At 36.1% G+C, this 19,901-nt stretch overlaps 1 protein-coding gene across 3 annotated transcripts in view; it reads left to right on the plus strand.

Annotated features, from left to right (window-relative positions):
• UBR3 (ubiquitin protein ligase E3 component n-recognin 3) overlaps nucleotides 1–19,901 on the plus strand; it is a 268,897-nt gene that overhangs the window by 169,645 nt on the left and 79,351 nt on the right. For 2 of the 3 annotated variants that reach the window (XM_038001943.2, XM_038001944.2), the window contains exons 26-29: nucleotides 536–669; nucleotides 7,350–7,460; nucleotides 12,355–12,567; nucleotides 14,156–14,292. In XM_038001943.2, coding sequence (XP_037857871.1) covers nucleotides 536–669; nucleotides 7,350–7,460; nucleotides 12,355–12,567; nucleotides 14,156–14,292 — 595 coding nt within the window. The remainder of the gene's footprint in view (nucleotides 1–535; nucleotides 670–7,349; nucleotides 7,461–12,354; nucleotides 12,568–14,155; nucleotides 14,293–19,901) is intronic. The other variant, XM_007965316.3, reaches the window with a different exon arrangement.

Raw genomic sequence — 19,901 nt, forward strand, 5'->3', positions numbered from 1 at the left:
CTATTATTATTCTTTTTAATACTCAACTTTTGTCAAATTTTACCAGTAAGAACTCCAGGGCCTTATAAATCTGCTCCCTCAGTGTTTGAACCCTTACTTGCTCTTTTTAATCACACATCCTTCTGGGGTCACCTTGCACTTTTCCCCAACCCTGGACTCAGGTGTTTCACCATGGATCTCTTCTTCCTTTTAGTGAGAAATAGTATATTTAGAAATAAAGTTTGTGAATACTAGAGAGTTATATCATCTAGATTTTTTCAGTGGACAGATTTAGGAACCCATCAATCCATCTATCCATCCATTTTGAGTTTATAATCATAGTTCAGTGTTATTTTTTAAAGTAAATATTGGCATATTTGAAGCTTTATTTAGCCTGTAGAAGAAAACTAGAATACCACTTTTTTGAGGAGTCTTTAAAAATTTCTAATAGTGAAAAAATTTGAGTTGCTTGTGGTAAATAACTCAGCTTTTCTTGGAGTTACAGATCTATGGCATTGATTATTTTTGATTAATGAGCTTTTATCTGTTAATGTAGTTTTGGGGCAGTGCCGTGACAATGTTGAGCCAAAAAAGTTGCCAATCACTGAAGAGGAGCAGATTTACCCTTGGGATACCTGTGCAGCCGTTCATGACGTGAGGCTTTCATTATTACAGCGTTATTTTAAGGATGTAAGTACTCTTTATAAAATAGTACTTTTGTCTGCCAAGTTGATGGTTGGTTATTTCCCTCCAGAATTTTATATGTCTTTTACCAAAATGACATTCTGATGTTACATTTGAAAGTTTATTAGAAAAAAATTAATACGTGGATAGAAAGAAATGGAAATCTGTTAATAAACATTTCAGATAATAAATGTGATACCTTTGTTTTAAATGTTGTTTATTGTGTGATACACACATTCAATTAAGTGGAATGATGAGTACAGCAGATCCTTAAATAATGATGTTTCTTTCAACGTTGTTTTGTTATAATGTTGATGAGAAAAAAATTCCCTACCGGGGCCACTGTCAGTGTGGAATTTGTGTGTTCTCCCCATGTCTTCATGGGTTTTGTCTGGGTATTCCAGTTCTTCCTATTTCCCAAAGATGTGCTGCACATTAGGTTAATTGGCATGTCTAAATTGTCCTGGTGTGAGTGAGTATGGGTGTGGATGTGAGTGTGTCCTGCCACGGGATGGTGTCCTGCCCAGGGTCAATTCCTGCCTTGTGCTCTGAGCTGCGGGATTAGGCTCCAGCCACCTATGACTGTGAACTAGAATAAGTAGGTTGGAAAATGAATGAAATAATGAAAACGTATTATTTTTTTTTTAAATTTATAAATTTACAAAGTGTATGATAAAGTAAAAAGTTATAAAGCATATGATAATTATACAACTGCATAATAACGATGTGGTATGAAAGGGCTCAGTGAACCTGCATATTTATTATTGTTTGTTTTTAAATTGCATGGTAATAGGAAGTACTCTTTAACGATTTTCACTTTGCAAACACTTATTCCTTAATTTAACACATCACCACTACTACTCACAATACTCATTGTTTTGTTAAAAACTGGGTAAATCGTTTTCTTGATTCTATTAACCTTTCTCAGATACTCTGCATTCATTTCAGTGTTTCATATTAGAAATATTTTGGGTCTTTAGAAGTTATGATGATTTTTTTGTAATCAGAAATATACTATAGGAATTTAACTCTTGTTTATATCAGTTAACCTATGGTTAAATTAGTTTTGTTCCACATAATTTGCTTAAAGTCACAGTTTCCAAGAACCTATTGATAACATTAAGTGAGGACTTAATGTATTAACTCTTTGGAAACTTTTATTATGGTGGGAATATTGTGTGAAGATTTTTGCCTCCCTCTTCTACTTTCATTTAAAGATATGTAATAAAATTTCATTATGATACTTTTAAAATGTAAAGTAAGGATGGATTTGATTCATATCTGCTATGACTTCTTATGAACTTGGTAGTTTTTTTCAGTGTTTTGCGTTTAGGGACTCTGGAACTCATAAGTATCTGAAGGCTTTCAAGATAAACTTTAGTAGCAGCAGCATTGTTAACGTCTTTTTAAAATTTCTGTATTCCTTTTGATGTTTCCTGAGTGGATTATCAAATGGGGTTTCCTTTCTCCTGTTGTAGTTTTTTAAATCTACTGTGTCTTGAATTAAATAAAGATAAGATATAAGCTTAAAATATAAAGTAAAACATTTTTAGTTAACTGTATGAGATGATTATATGGATAGATTTCCAAATAGAACTTTCTTGCCCATAAATCCATTGAAGTGGAAGAAATTAGTAAGATAAGTGGAAGACAGAATATATAATCAGAATAAATAAGAACTGACCTAGTGATGATAAGAGCCAGAGTAGAGTCTGGTTCCTTAATATGCTAGACTGACAAGAAGGTTTCTGATGGCTTCTACAGGAGCTGATGGACCTACAGGGAGGTATTGTGTAGATCAGAAAGAATCCTAGACCCGAAAAACTGGGTTTGGTCCTGATTCTGCCATTTCTGAGCAATGTGAGCTTGGCCAAATCCCTTAAGTGGCCTGAGACTCAATTTCCTCATCTGTAAAATAGGGCTGATAATGATCTTTCATGCAGTAATCACCAGGTTAGAGTTCACTCTGCATATAGGTCACCCTGCATATAATACAGGTCAATATAAATGTAAAGTGATGTTTTAAATATTCAAGCTATCCCATTTAGGAAGGCTAGGTTAGGCCTGTTAGGCAGTTTGGGTTAGGTAATAAGGGTCATGCTTCCATATATTTTCAGAGACTTTAAAATGAAATTATGGTTATTTTGTAGCAGTATCTGTATGTGCATGTGTATAAATACATGTATGTGCGCACACACACATATTTTCACACTTTATTCTTTATTGCTTTGGACTTTCCTTTTTTTTTTTTGAGATGGAGTCTCACTCTGTCTCCAGGCTGGAGTGCAGTGGTGCGATCTCGGCTCACTGCAACCTCTGTCTCCCGGGGCCTGTGTTCAAATGATTCCCCTGCCTCAGCCTCCTGAGTAGCTGGGACTACAGGTGCCCACCACCACACCTGGCTAATTTTTTATATTTTTAGTAGAGACAGGATTTCACCATGTTGGCCAGTATGGTCTCGATCTCTTGACCTTGTGACCCGCCCGCTTCGGCCTCCCAAAATGTTGGGATTAGAGGCGTGAGCCACTGCACCTGGCTTGCTTTGGATTTTTTTTTACAGGATACATATATTACTTTATTAATCAAAGACCAATAAATATTTTATTTTCAAGGAAAATTGGGAAATGATGCTAAGTTCTGCTTTTGCAGAAATTTACTGCCACCTTATTTAGACTTTATTTTCTTGTCATAATGACGCAGAATTCTTTTGGTGCCACTTCACTAGGTGGCACCTCTGCCTGGGCTTCACTAGGGCCCACTGGGCTCACTCTACCCAGGCTGGCTGGCGGGCCATGCTTAGCTCGCTCCCTAGTCTGGATCCCTCAACCATTGCAGCTCCAAGCTCTGCCTGTGGTGGGGCTAGGTGTGCTGCAAGCAGCTTCTGTGGCTGGGTGCCAGCATTCAAATGACGGGGATGCAGTGGCACCCAAAAACTCAGAGACACCAGCAACTGCAGAGCCCCAAGGGAGTGCCACAGCTTCTGCTTGGGGAGTGCCGAGGTCTGGGCCCCCAGAAGGGTTGCAGCTCTTCACTTCCATAGTCCAGTGAATGGGAGCATGTCACGACTCTTTTCATTCCTGCTACCCACAGCTCTGTGAGCCGGCCAGGAGTGTGTTACAGCCCTTTTTGCCCCTGCCATTTGGTGGGTAGGTTCTTGTCCCACAACCAAGAATAATGAAGTACACGGACACCAGAGAGTGAGCAAGGCAGAGAAGAATTTTATCAAGTGACAGGAAAGATCTCAACAACAAGAGAGGGGGCCTGAAAACGCGTAGCTGCCTGTGTGACTGAGTCTGTGGTTTTTATGGTCTCAGAATGGGGGAGTGCGTGCTGAATGGTCCATGTGTGGACCTGATAAAAGCAGCACTATTTGATTGGCTAAAAGGCTTCGAGGAAGTTCTCACTCTAGTCATGGACTCTACCTGAAACTGCACCTGGTTTTCAGGCTTTAAATTGTCTGTGGTTTGAAGGTTGGATTTCACCAGGGACCTGGCCCTGTCTACCTAGGAATTTGTCTGTCTCCTGCCACTATCAATAATCCTGGTTTTAATTTTTATCATTTTTAATTACTTTAGAGTAAACAGGTAAAGATGAATCCCAACACCAAATAGAAAACTTAAAAAAAAAAATCAATAAAAATAAACCTAAACCTAAGAGCATCATAATTTTGAGGAAAGAGATGATCTAATAAATGGGAGCAAAAAGGGAGGGTATCTCTTTTTTGTAGCCAGAGTAATTATTCATTTCTAGAAAAAAATATTTTTAATAAAAGTCTCCGAGCTGAAATCTGAGTTGGATTATACTCTTTTGTGTTTCTGTTAGTGGTTGTGTGAGATTTGTATTCCTACATCATTACTTTTACATGCTTTTATAAGACCTGTTTTATGTATATATGGCATATTCCCTAGACTGCATACCTCTGAAGGTCCAGAGCTGTGCCTCATGTTGATTCAGAGGCTAGCACATGCTATGTGTGTTGTAGATGCTTACTGGGTTTCTTCCTGAATTACTCTAAACATAAGAGTACCAGAGTGGTAGCTGGACCAGACTGTATAGAGCAGAAGAATGACCATCAGTAGGCACTGATGTTGATTATAGGATTAAACTGTAGATTCTACTGTCTTCAGATTAAATGCATGCATTTTACAGAATTGACATGTAGAATATTATGTAAGACAGTGCATTCACTGTAGAAACTGGAAGTGTAACACATGGGAAATATGACACAACAGAGAGAAGGAACCTGATCTTTGGAGTTAGATAGACTTGGATTTGAACTTATAACTTAGTGATCTTACTAAAGTTATCATTCCTCTCTTGTAAAAAGGGGTAACTCCAGCTACAGTATTAGGTTTTAGTAATTATTGAGGTTGTGACATTTCAGTGTTAGGCACTTAGCACAGTGGTGGATACTTGAGGTCTCCCTAAAATACTAGTCTCACATTATTAAATGTTACCCTGCATTTTTTGACTGTCAAACTCAAACATCTGAAAGTTGTATAGACAGATGATTCATTGTTTCCAGTTTTAAAAGCTAACCATTTTTATTAAAAATACAGATTAATTGCCTTTTTGTAGTATAGTGCCAAAGAGAGCAACTGGCTTATTAACTGACTACCAATCATTCTAAATGATCTAACACCAAAATCTGCTTCAATTTCAAGCAGCTCCAAAATGTAAAACAAGGATGAGCAGGGCTCCTGTTGTTTTTCTCATTTATAACAGAAGCCTGCTAACCAGCTATATTTGATTTATGCTGCTTCACATCTTTAAATTGGCTGGGAAGTCATTTTGTACTATGTAATACACAGTACTTTCAACTTTAGATACTCATGAAGAGTCTTGATTTAATATCGGAACTTTACTGTCATTTAAAGATCATTGGTCATCTTACATTATAAAAATAAAATGTAAAGATTGACTCAGTTTTTTAAGCATGTAAGTACATGCTTGTTTGATGGCTCTCAAATCTTTCATCATATGCTGCCACTCCTGTTAGATCTTATGCTTTCACATTGCTCTGACCCGCCCATCTATTTACTATAGATTGTAGAAAATGATTTCAAGTTTAGGCCCAAATGCTATTTGACAGAGGCCAATTGATGAAAATTCTAAGGAAGAGATTTTAGGAGAAAAAGTCTTCAGCCTATTTATAAGTTTAGAGGGAAGAATTAGCAATGAAAGAGAAGTTGAAGATGTAAAAGAGAAAGGAAAGATGAGAGAAAGAAACCTTTAAAACAAATCTGGAGCCAGGCACGATGGCTCATGCCTATAATCCCAGCACTTTGGGAGGCCGAGGTGGGCGGATCACTCCCTGAGGTGAGACCAGCCTGATCAACATGGAGAAACTCCATCTCTACTAAAAATACAAAATTAGCCAGGTGTGGTGGCACATGCCTCTAATCCCAGCTACTCGGGAGGCTGAGGCAGGAGAATTACTTGAATCCAGGAGGCGGAGGTTGTGGTGAGCCAAGATTGCACCATTGCACTCCAGCCTGGCAACAAGAGTGAAACTCAATCTAAAAAAAAAAAAACCCTCAAAAAACAAAAACACAAATTTGGAAAGGATATATAGTTTGCTTATATAGTCTGGGTCCCTTCTTTATTGTATATTATATTAAGACCTTGTAAATATTAAGGCATGTTTTTGGGTTATTCTTGTGACTAGATTTATACTTTATAAAGATGTGTGGAGGGTACATCATTGAGAGAACAAATTTGAGTTAAGGAGACGAGTTAAGAAACTGTTTAAGAACCCCTTCTCCCAGTCTGTGGGATATAGACTTGAATATTATGTAGTGGAAAAGAAGAGGAAAGACCAAAATCATGGGTTATTTAGGACACAGAATCCATATGATTTGGGAACTGATACTTTGGTATGAAAGTAAGAGTGTGATATAGAATGACTCTTGGCTTTCTGAGTGGTGACTAAATAGATTGTGGAGTTATTGAACCAACAGGAAGGAAATGATTCATGGAGAAGCTAACAATTTACATTTTTGGCACATTGAGTTTATATTTTCTGTGGGACATTAAACTGGAGATTTCTGAGTGGCATAAGTACTTGTATCTAACAGTCAGGCAAGAGATCTAAGCTTGCGGGGTAGTCGAAATTACTGCTTAAATCACTAGGAAAAATAGTTTAATGAGAAGAGAGTAGCACTGAGAATAGAACCTTGAGGAGTAGAGGAATAGACATTGAAGGAGTAGTGAAGAAAAAAAGATCCTTAGAAGGAAGGCTGAGAAAAGCAGTTAAAGAGGCAGGAACAAAACCAAGAGAGAGTAGCATTAAACCAGAGGAAAGTAGACGTTTCAAAAAGTAAGTTGTTAATGTCAGAAATCAGAGACAGATTAAGTACCATACTTAATCTCAGCAACAGTATAGTTCATACTGAATTATAGTGTAATATTGAGAGCATATATTTTATGGAGCGGACAAAGGCTAATTCGTAATATTTATTCTCTTTCATTATGAGTATAGACGTTTGGGAGCTGCAACTTCATGGTATTCCAATTTTAAAGATAATGTCTTAAGACTATCTAGTCAGGCATTAATTGATACCACAAAAATAGAAACTTCACATTAATATAAAAATAGAAAATCATGCAGAGGTTTATGCGGACATATTAATATTTAAATATGTTTATACTTTAAAATTAATTGTATTTGTCTTTTTATTTTGAAGAGTTCATGTCTCTTGGCAGTATCAATTGGCTGGGAAGGAGGTGTTTATGTACAAACCTGTGGTCACACATTACATATAGATTGTCATAAATCTTACATGGAATCATTACGGGTAAGTTGCAAAAATTTTTTAAAGTTGCATGTATCTTTCCAGGTATTAAATCTTTGTATAGTATATACATCCCAATTCCAGCTCATCTTTTTAGGTGGTTTTGATCATCGTATAAACTATCCAGTCTCACTTTAACACAGACCTGTTCAACTTCAAGGATTTTAATTTTAAATTTCATTTTAGCAACTGGCTGAATGCAGTGGCTCATGCCTGTAATCCCAGCACTTTGGGAGGCCGAGGTGGACAGATCACTTGAGGTCAGGAGTTCGAGACCAGCCTGGCCAATGTGGCCACCTGGCCAACCTGGCAAGACCCTGTCTCTACTAAAAATACAAAAATTAGCTGGGCATGGTGGTGTGCACTTGTAATCCAAGCTACTCGGAAGGCTGAGGCAGGAGAATCACTTGACTCTGTGAGGCAGAGGTTGCAGTGAACTGAGATTACACCACTGCCCTCCAGCCTGGGCAACAGAGCAAGACTCCATCTCAAAAAAAAGAAAAATTTTTTTCACTTCAGCAACTGACTTCCATGGCTGCACTTTAGACTTTGCTACTCTCTCTGAAATATTAAGCTTTAATATCCTACCATATCATCTTACGATTATCACATAAGTTCTCTTGTCTTCACTCTCATTATTGTGATTTGCCTCTGACATCAAGATCTATAGTCCTTTAACCCTTTGAATTTTTTTCCTACTGTATTAGCTCTTTGCTATCCTCTCTTTCTTGTACTATACCCATTCTGTTCTTGTGAATCTCATTTAATCAACCTCCTTTGACTTTAGACCCAGTCAGCTATCCAAGCTAGAAAAGTCATAAAACTAGGTGAATGGTTATTATCACAAACTTGTGGCTTTCTATAACAGTGGCTTAGACTAGAGTTATGGGCTGTAAATACTACCTATTAATTCATTTACCTGTCTTTGATCAGTTCCTTCTCCTGTTTTCCTCAGCAGCTATTCCAAACCTTTGCCTCCCCAAGATTCATTTCCTCTTAATAGATTCGGTCTCTTCCTTTGTCATGAAGAAAACAGTGTCTGTTGTCACATTCTCTTAGATTCCTGTCTTGCTTTTCTATTCCCTGATAAATGAGTCCAACATCCCGACCAGTCTTTTCTTTGCTACTCTTTGAGGTAGTACTGTAGCCTTTCTTCTGTTCAGGAATAACTTTTCTGCCTGAGCTCTGGTAGACCTTTCTCCCCAACACCTCAGGGGCCTTGATTCATCAGTAGGTAACCTCTTTTTCTTCTGTATTTTCAGTTTTTCTGCCTCTTCTGCCCCTTCTCAGCTCATCAGGAGCTGAGTTCAAACCCCTCCCATTCAGAATCCTTCCCTGGACATTACATTTTCTTATTTTCCTATAGCTGAAGACTTCTCTTTCTCCTTCAGTGTAACTTTTATTTTATTTATTTATTTTTTTTTGAGATGGGGTCTCACTCTGTTTCCCAGGATGGAGTGCAGTGGCTAGATCATAGCTCACCGAAGCCTTACACTCCTGAGTTCAAGCAGTGCAACTTCTTAAAAGCAACTTGTTAAATACAGGTCTACTATATTCCCATATTCCTAACTCAGAAGCAGTAGATATCTCTTTTTTCCTTCCTGTTCTTCACCTCTCACTTTCAGTCCCTTACCCAAATTCTATTGATTCTGCCTTCTAAACCTCACTTGACTATATTCTACCTTCATTAATCCCACTGCTACTTTTTTGTGTATGCCTTCCTTGCTCATCTTGATTATAGGAATTGTTTTCTTATTGATTTCCTTACTCCAGGTATAATTTATTTACTACATTGAGCTTTCTAAAATTTAAATTGACAGTATGTGTTGTTGGCTTAAAATCTCTTGCTGTCTTCCTCCTGATAGGATAAAGTTCACTATTCTCTGAATGGCATGCAGGTACTCCAGGATCTGGACTTGCCTATTGCTTTAGTGTTGTCGTCCATCAATTCAACATTAATAAGCTAATTACTAGTTCCTTAAGCACATTATGCATTTTTCATATCCCTGTATTCAAGTATTCTTTCAGTAAATATTTATTCAGTATCTACAGTGTTCCAGATACTGTGATAAGCATTGTGGATACAATGGTACATAAGGCACAGTTCCTTCCCTCAATGAGTTTAGAATGTATTACGTAAGAGAGACAAACAGTTACAGTATGCGTGCTAAATGTTAGGTATACACAGAGTCTTACTGGAACATCTGCCAGGTGCCAGAACATTTTGATGGAGTAAGGCGCTTGAGTGATGAGAGATGAGACAGAATAAGTAATTAAGGTTTACATTGTAAGGGGCCTTCTGGTCCATTTAAAGAATTTGGACTTTATATCGATTCCTTAGAGAAAGCCATTAAAGACTTAAGCAGAAATATAAAATGTCCAGAAGAGTCATTGCGACAGTTGTGTAGAAGGGGCATTGCAGAAAAGTAAGAAAGAATGTGTTAGGGGCTTGGACTTACTCATGTCTATGAAAATGGAGAAGAGAATATAGATTTGAAATGTATTTAGAAGGACAGTCTTGTGGAGCATGAGGGGGAAGAAGGAATCAAGGTGGGAGGTGATGATGACACTGAAAGATTTTGATTGGAAATAACAAAGTCTCAAATTAGACATTAGACACTAGACGCATTAGGTCATGTAGTGGTATGTTTGGGAGACTACTTAGGAGAGAAATTAGTAAAAGGGACAGAAAGAAGAAAGTAGATGGAAGGATTGATGGGGTTAATTAATTATATATTTGTGATGGGAGATGGGCAGGATATGGAATTAGAGTAAAGGGAACAGGGGTGGGGAAGGTGAGTGACTTGGCAGGTGAGGAGGTGGTTTGAAAAACCACTTTGGGGGCCAGGTACGGTGGCTCATGCCTGTAATTTCAGCACTTTGGGAGGCCGAGGCATGCTGATCACCTGAGGTCAGAAGTTTGAGATCAGCCTGGCCAACATGGCGAAACCCCATCTCTACTAAAAATACAAAAATTAGTTGGGCATGGTGGCGAGCCCCTGTAATCCCAGCTACTCGGGAGGCTGAGGCAGGATAATTGCTTAAACCCGGGAGGTGGAGGTTGCAGTGAACTGAGATTGCACCATTGCACTCCAGCCTGGGCAACAAAAGCAAAACTCCATCTCAAAAAAAAAATAAATAAATAAAAAATAAAAAAACCCAGAAAAACCACTTTGGGATTGGATGAGAGAGTGCTTCCTAGGATGTGGAGAAAGAGTGCCAGGCAGTATGCAGGACAAAGTTGAGGTTGGAAACAGTTTGTAGCAAGAAGGCATTTCATTTTTCTCTGACAACACTCAGTTTGAGTGCAGAATTGGAGAAGGCATACATTGGATTAATTTAGTATGAAAGCTTTGTTTGGTGTGAATGATGAAAGGACACATGGAGGGCAAGTGGAAAGTATTGGCATGAGTTTTTGAAGTGGTAGACAATGGTGTGCAGATGGGATAGGAAAAACCTGATGAACTAGGATAAAAAGAAGGGAAATAAAGGAGGTGGAAGTTGGTAGTCAGAATATAAGATGTTTAAATTTAATATTTTCAGATCACGAGTAATTTTGAGTTATTACAGGACAAGGATATTGTTATGGTAACAGGTGCTGGAGTAGAGTGGAGGCCAAAACTGTAGGCACTGATGAGGTTAAGGAGCTGAAGGACTGAGGTATAAGACTGGTGGTATACATATATAGTGAAACTGCATAGGAAGGTGCAGGACTTGGAGTGATGAGGAAAACGTATCAAGGTACCAAAGTCTTCAGTGGTTGCGGGCAGTAGGTGGCAGTGAAAAGGAAGGAAAAGGATAGTATTGCTAAATGACATGAGCCACAAATACAAGGGAATGCAAGAGTAATGATCTCGGGCCAGTACCAGAGGGTGCTGAGATGTGAGAGATGTAGGAGGGTGAGTTGAGAGGGTTTCTGGGGGTGCTTCAGTAGAGAACCTAGCTTCAGTTATAGCAAAAAAGAGTATCTAGCATTCTTTAGAATTAAGGCTGCCAAGAAGCTTATCACAGAATGTTCTGTGACCAGGACCATTGCCCCAATTTTTAGCACTCTCTTTTTTGTGTATTTTTAAAACTTAGCTCACAAATCTTCTCTGGGGAGGCTTCTCTGTTGTTGCATTTATCACACTATAATTTATTTGCCTGATTTTGCTTTTAAATTGTGAGCACCTTAAGAAGGAAAAATGTATCTTAACTCTTTATGCTGTCACCTCGCACAGCATTTATCACATAGTAGGAGCTTAGTAAATGTTTGTAGAATTGGATTTAGGAAGATATGTTGTTACATTTTTAAGGACTTAAAAAGTTAATGTCAAAAGTGAAAAATAGAATTCATAGTTCTCTTAGTCAAAGTACTTGAGATGCAAGATATAATGAAATGAGCACTGACTCAGTTGTCTAATCAGTTGTATTTAGCAGTTAGACACCTTAGAAGTTACTTTTTTGAGGCTTGTTTGCTCTCAAAAGCTATTTATCCTAGATCAAGGAACATGAGCATTGGGATAATCTTCCCAGTAGTCAGTTACAGATTATGAAAACAGGGGTGTGGGGTAAGAGGAGGGTGACCCACTTTAATGTGACCTGTTTTTTGAACTATTGTTTATCTTAAATCCACATTTCAGATTAATTGCATCATCACTTGAATGTTTCATACTGAGAGAAGAGTAAGATACTTAAACAGTGTTTTGGTGAGGGCAAGTGTTATGTAATTGCTATGATGTAAGAAGTGATTTGGTGAACTTTAACAGTTAAATGAAGGATTTTGTTTATTTCTTTATGACATATTAGAGATGTCTTTTTTGGTATGGTTTATTAATTTACTATAAAATGGGTGGTATAATTTTTGTTTTCTGTAAATGTGTGTATCATGCATCTGTATGTTTATTTCATCTTTTAGAATGATCAGGTTCTTCAGGGCTTCTCAGTGGACAAAGGAGAATTCACGTGTCCCCTCTGTAGGCAGTTTGCTAACAGTGTTCTTCCATGTTATCCTGGAAGCAATGTGGAAAATAACCCTTGGCAACGTCCTAGCAACAAAAGCATACAAGATCTCATAAAGGAAGTGGAGGAGCTGCAAGGACGACCGGGAGCTTTCCCAGTAAGCATCAGTGTAAGGCATAAATATCCTGGTTAACTCAGCTCTGATTTTCTGCTTTCATTTTCATTCAGTTTATAAATTACTCTGGACTTTTACATATTTAGTAGAAATTGCTTTTAGAGATTTTGTTCTCTTCTATTTATATTTAAATAAAAGTAATAGAACAAATTATTATCAAAGGCTATACTTCTCTTTAGGCTAAATTCTTAGTTTTAATATACATCTTCTAGGTCAAGAACCCCTATAGGTTTAGATATAGTTAGGCTCTTTTAAGATGTTGAAGGAGGCCAGGCGTGGTGGCTCAGACCTGTAATCCCAGCACTTTGGGAGGCTGAGGCTGACAGATAACTTAAAGTCAGGAGTTTGAGACCAGCCTGGCCAACATGGCAAAACCCCATCTCTACTAAAAATACAAAAATTAGCCAGGCATGGTGGTGCTGAGGCAGATGGATCACTTAAGGGCAGGAGTTTGAAACCAGCCTGACCAACATGGCAAAACCCCATCTCTACTAGAAATACAAAAATTAGCTGGGTACGGTGGCACACACCTGTAATCCCAGCTACTCGGGAGGCTGAGGCAGGAGAATCGCTTGAACCCCGGAGCTAGAGGTTGCAGTGAGCTGAGATCACCACTGCACTCCAGCCTGGGCAGCAGAGCGAGACTCCCTCTCAAAAAAAAAAAAAAAAAAAAAAAAAGGTTGAAGTATTTAAAAGCAAACACACAAGCTATATATACTCTGTGTGTGTGTGTGTATCTCAATATAAAGCACAATTTAATCACTTAAAAATATGCCCATTAGTTATATTAGGATTAAGAAGATATATTTACACAGATATGCACATGTATTTACTGTGTGTGTATGTGTATTCGAGAGATAAAATATTGTGTAATTGATTGAACTGTTCATCACAAGTCAGACTACTGTAGCAGGGAACTCATCTTTTATGCCATCCATTACGATTTGTTTGTTTTAAATTCTTAAAATATTTCACCTTCATTATAGATTTATTATATGGTCTCTGAGAGAAGTGACAGTTGTGTCTGGTTTATGTAGTAAATTTGTGAAAACTGTGAATATGTGACTTTTGAAACAGAAATGCATACTTTAAACCTAGGTAGAGTCATCTGTCAATTCCCTTTCTCAAGCGAAGACTAATTTTAGAATTTGTGGTCTTTTTAAAATTTTATAAACCCTAATTCTTGTGTGTTTAAAATATGCTTAAACTTATGGGACATTGATATAATTCTTTGAAAAATGAACTTAAATGAAAGTCAGGTTTTTTATAGACATGGAAACTTTGCTCTAACATATTATTTTAATACCATCATCTCATTGGCTTAGATTAATTTATGTGGGTAATTCATAGTTGGATTACAGTGTTACCAGTCACAATGTAGAATTAAAGATCACTGTTTAAGAGAGTATTTTTTGACTGGTTTTATCTTTGTACACTAAATATATTTATAATGGATAATGTTCTATCTGTTTTGACTTTTCAATTTTAATTTCCTATGTTTATATAATAAACATTCTAGTTTTAGACCAGTATTAAAGAAAGTGAATATAAACTTTATATATATGTTTGCATTGTTTTATAGTCAGAAACAAATTTAAGTAAAGAAATGGAATCTGTAATGAAAGATATAAAAAATACCACTCAGAAGAAATATAGAGACTATAGCAAGACCCCGGGCTCACCAGACAATGATTTTCTCTTTATGTACTCTGTTGCTAGGTAGGTATATATAGTATATACTCTTTAGTTTACTTATTATTAATAGTTGATTTTATTATTTAATAAATATTTGTTTTCTTTATTTTAAGGATGCATATTTTTAATATCAGTTGAAATTATGGCTAGTTTTAGTGCCTCCTAGGATAACTATAAGTGTGTAGCTTTCTTTTATTTCCTGAAGAGGTTTTATTTTAATGAAATATTTGCATATATGTTACTAAGCATTAATAGTACATGGGGCAAAAATATGTTACTAACATTTTGGGACAGATATATACCTTGAAGCATGTATTATATATGAGACCTGTCAAAAAGTGGTAATACTGAGAACTAAAACGTTGTAATATGTTAAACCCTTCGATTTATGGAAAAATAAGAACAGTAAGGAGTAGAAGAACTTTGTTTTAAATGGAAACTGGAAAGATCTAGCGATAGCCTAAAAGACAGGAGTTTAGAAAAATCAGATAAGGGAGAGGAAGCAAGGGATCAGGCATGTTCTAAACCTCAATTTGTAGTGAGTAAGGGGCTCAAGAAAGCTGTTAGAAGTAAATGTTTCTCATCTTTCAGATTATGAAGGATTAGTCTAATTGTATGCAATACAGAAGCAGTAGTTCTAAATGGGAATTTTGGAAAACTTGAGTGAAAATGCAGAACCATAAAAGAAGTAAATAGAGGAGAAGCAGACACAACTAAGAACTTGTAAATGCATTCTGCCAAAACTGACTCTGTACATCCTTGAATATCTCTGGAAGCATACTTCATGTTTTATCTAAGTATTGTAATAGGTAAGATTTAGAGAGATAATGTGACTTGAAGTCATACAGCAAGTTAGTGGCAGAGTAGGATCTCTTGAGTCAAGGTTTAGTGTTTTTTTCAATTTGCTACCTTTGTTTTTCCTTTCCTATGTTTAGCTTTTATAAGTTGTATTATGTATATAGTTAATCATGGCTATTCTCTCTGGCCCACTCCTGGAACAGAGGGTAACGAAAGAGTAAATGAACTATACATAGCCTTTGGAACCCAGGAGAAGTGGAACCAGACTTAGAAAAATTGCAGCAAGCAAATTAGAGCTCAAGATAAGGAGCATTAGTTGGTCTGAGAATGCAAATACTGGACATGGGTTGATGTAAAAGGATCTAATGGATTGGAAAGTAACTTTGTAGTTTGTATATTCCTAGCCTCTTGTTTATCTAGAATGTTTTTGGGGAAGACATAACAATTTGGTATCTTGTTTCTGGAGAGTTACTAGTTACTACATTCTTGCAATAAAACATACTTTATGTGAAAACAAAACTGAATATAATTTAACTTTGCCAGGGTGCCAAGGTTTTACAGAACTTCCATATGATACTGTGATTATAACATTGTAGGCGATTGGGTTGAATATGGATCAACTCAGTTCTGCTATACATATTTATATACATACGTGATCACAGACCTACACACATTTATGTTGCTCATGTATTTATGCCTTTAATTTTATTAGAGTTGACCTTTTAAGAAAATCTTTATTGAATGGGAATAGTCTGTACTTGGAATTTTCCCATAGTGTGATAAATCAAATAATTTGATTTAAATATAATTTAGTGGAAGTTTTAGATCCTCATTTCTTGGTTTAAGTTTATAAGTAAATTAGAGAAAAAAGCTTGCAATGATAATGGCAGACCTTCTGGATCAAGACATTTTGGTTTCTCTATTTTTTAGAGAAGCAGGAACAGATGTCAAATACTTTACTAAGGTGTAGACAGAGAAACAGAGAAAATATACTTCCCCCATCCTTTTCTGAAACTTAATGATAAGCTCTAAAGCAGCAAAACAGTAATTCTGAAAATGAGTGTATATAACACTTTAAAACTTTATTATCCTTTGCTTGGAATTCCCCAAAATATTGCAAAGCTCTTCCAGTGAGGCAACATTCCTTCTCTAAGTTTTACTTAGTCATTACAAAGAAAACAAAGGCTGGGCATGGTGGCTCACACCATAATCTCAGCACTTTGAGAGACCAAGGAGGATTGCTTGAGACCAGGAGGAGTTTGAGACCAGCCTGGACAACATAGTAAAACCCTATCTGTATGAAAAATAAATAAAAAAAAAAATTAGCTAGGTTTGGTGGCACACATCTGTAGTCCCAGTTACTTGGGAGGCTGAGATGGGTTGATTACTTGAGCTACAAGAGATGGGAGGTCAAGGCTATAGTGAGCTGTGATCGAGCCACTGCACTTCAACTTGGGCAACAGAGCAAAACCCTGTCTAAAAAAAAATATAAGAGAAACAAATTGACTCAGAAATTTACATGTATTGAAGGAAAAAAGTATATTGTATTCTATTTAAATAGGTTGTAATTTTCTCAAAACAGGAAACCAGGCCTTTTATGCGTAACATATAACTTATTTATGCATAACATATAACATATAACATTTATTCCTAAAAGGTGAACATTAAAATATTTAGCAATATTTAAACATTTAAAATATTTAACAATAAACTTACTTTGAATTAAGTTTTGAATTAAATGTAGTGATTTTAAAAGGTATAATTCATTAGAATTTGCACGTTTATTTGTATTTAGTATTAGTAATGTGAGTAGAATACAACCCTCATTTCTTAGAGCTGAATTTCTCCCTGCTGAATAAGTAATTTTGTTTGCTCTTCAGAGAGTTTGAATTTTGGATATTTAGAAGCAAAGTGTTTCTGGTGAGTTTTGGAGTTTTTTGTTTTTTGGGTTTTTTTGTAAGACAGTACATGTCTTTTGTTTTTAAATTTTATTTGCATGGTGAAGCCTTGGAGAATTTTCTGAGGGTATCAGAGAAGAAACTGTTGGAAAATCCATTCAAATTTAAAATAATTTAAAAATTAATCAAAATTATTACATTCAAGTTTTAATGTATTTCCAAAATTTTCATTCTATTGCAAATGTCAGTCATCTAAACAGATAATGGAAAGCTAATTTGGGGGAAGAAAGTTTTCTTTTTTTAATACCAATTCATTATCTTGTTCTTGAAACAATGAATGACATGAATTTCAGTAACTGATTTTTCCAAGGATTTTGGACTCAAATTTCATATAATCAAAAGGTATTGGTGAGTAGCAGGTGGTTTGTATAGAGAAAAATGGAAAGAAAATGAAACGTAAGTAACTGCAATGTAGGTGGAGAGACATCTTTAAATCGTGGTTACTCAATAGAGTCAATGTACCTTCATAGGTTAGTTACTTTGTAAACTAATTATGTTCAAAATAAAAGGGATACTTGCTAAATACCAAATTATGAATCCTTTTAAAAAACAGAAAATTATTTCCTAAAACAATCCTTTTTTGGGGGCTTGGACGGGGGTCACTACTGGGTTTAAGGGAATGGAAGAGTTAGGAAAAGAAAGAAAATAAACTGCAGGGGCTAAAGAGAATCTTATAGTTGGTTACATATCAAAAAAAAGATGTCATTCCCCCCCACCCCCCCACACACACTTTTTTTTTTTAAGCATCTTGCCAGGTACCATTGGGGATTTAGAAGCTATATATGAAATAATCCCTGTTCTCCAGGAATTTACAATTTAGTTGGGGAGATGGAACTAATATAACATCAATCTATATAACAGAATATAATTTGTTTTTAAAAATGTCATATAGAGAAAGTACTGTAGAACTTCTGAAGGAAAGATGAGCAAATTGAAATATGAAATATGCGTAAGGCCTTCTTTCCTGTCCCCGGAAAGCTTTCTGGAGAAGTTAAAACTTGAATTGCCTCTTGTATAATGTAGGCTGTGGTATGGATGAAGATATTGTTTTTTTTTTTTTTCCCTGAGAAATTGAGTAACTTACTCAACTACTAAGTGGTCTACTCAGGCCTTGAACCTAGATCTCTTTCCAGAAGCTTTGCCTTTTTCACCAAACCAACGTGTGTTTGAGAGTGTGGGGTGTGTAGTGTGTGTACACACATTTGCTTTTCAAATTATGGTCTAAAATAGAAGTTAGTGTTGAATGGGGGGTTGAGAGGACAGCATACTTTGGTCATGCAAAAAGAAGCTGGAGCATAGTTAGAGGGGTTTTTAATATGCATATCTAGGTGGCCACTAGGGTAGGCTTTGAACAGTCTTTCTCATCATTATTTCAGATGTGGAGATTTTCTCCTTTTTCTTCCAAACTAATTTGAATGTATTTGTGTTAGAAAATACAGAAAAGAGTCTGCTTTTCTTTCACAGCAGAAAGCTCAGAAAATTACCACTCCCAGCATATCTTTAGTTTTACATCATTCATTGAGGAGGGAAGAAACATAATACTGCTGTGTGAATTTCAGCAGTTGAGGAAATGTGGACATGGGACATATGACCCATTTGTGTGTTCTTTAGCATGTCTCAAAGGACCAATTTTCACATAAATGAAATAAAAGTTGATATTTAGAGCCATATTGATTTTTAAAATCCTAGATATTGCTGGATGCAGTGGTGTGTGCCTATTCCTGGCTACTTGGAGGCTGAGGCAGGAGGATTGCTTGAGCACAGGAGTTCAAATACACCCTGGGAAACACAGCAAGACCTCATCTCTCAAAAAAAAATGTTAAGAAATGTAAAATTGTAGATATTATTACACATTAATCCTTTGGATAGGTAGTTTTTTTATTTTTAATTCAGAAAGAATATTGCATAGGAGATCTTCCAGTCATAATCTGGAATAATTAATTAGATTTTACTAGTTTTTTTTTCCAGTATTCTTTGCAATGAAATTCTTAGTAACATGTTTGTCATCCTTTATATTTGGGGATTGAGAAAACAGAATTGTTCTTATATTTAATTTTAATGAATATTTTTGCAAATATGGTGAAATGTTGACATTCTGGTTTTAACATTCATTTGTAAGTATTGTTTGTGTTTCTGGTTAGCTCTCTTAAAAGTAGTATCTAGGAAATCTTAGTTTTTATAAGAGAATATAGCCATTAATTTTTTTCTACAGATTAGGCAACAGAAGATTTGTGAAAACAAAATGTATTGATCTCATTTATATTCCCTTGATGAAGGAACACATGCTGGTCTCCGCTCGCTTTCTGTCCACTAGTATGAAATCCCTGTCCCTGCTTCCTTGCTGGTAGGTTTTTAGAAGTTCAGTGAGCAATGCAAATCGCCTGAAGGGTGGAAAATTCCCTTGTCACACAGATGCCCTTATCAGCAGCAACCAGATGGAGCTCTGAGCTGGAACATTATCAGTGTTAAATTGCTTTTTCTCCCACCCTGAGTAGAGAGGATTCCTTTAGAAATGGGTGGCAAATGTACAGACTTAGGAATATTAATATTTTTAACAATTTGCATTTATAAGTAAATACATGGAAATATAATCTCAAAACATTCTGTGTTCAAAATACAACCAAACTAGTGCAAAATGTTTTGTTTTAAATAAAATAGGATAATAGTCTTTCATGAATTCACTTGCAAAGAGTAAGCTTGAAACTGCTTTTTCTCTTTTTTTTTTTTTTTTAAGTGGGACAGTATCTCACTATTAGGGTTAAATGCATATCTTGGATATAAACTAGTCTATTCAGTTTTGGTTGTAGAAAATAAAGGTATGTCTAAGTGTATTAATACTGTTGAAGAAAAATACAATTTAAATTCTTTCTCAGAGTT

The sequence above is a fragment of the Chlorocebus sabaeus genome, chromosome 10, assembly GCF_047675955.1.
Source record: "Chlorocebus sabaeus isolate Y175 chromosome 10, mChlSab1.0.hap1, whole genome shotgun sequence".
NCBI lineage: Eukaryota > Metazoa > Chordata > Mammalia > Primates > Cercopithecidae > Chlorocebus > Chlorocebus sabaeus.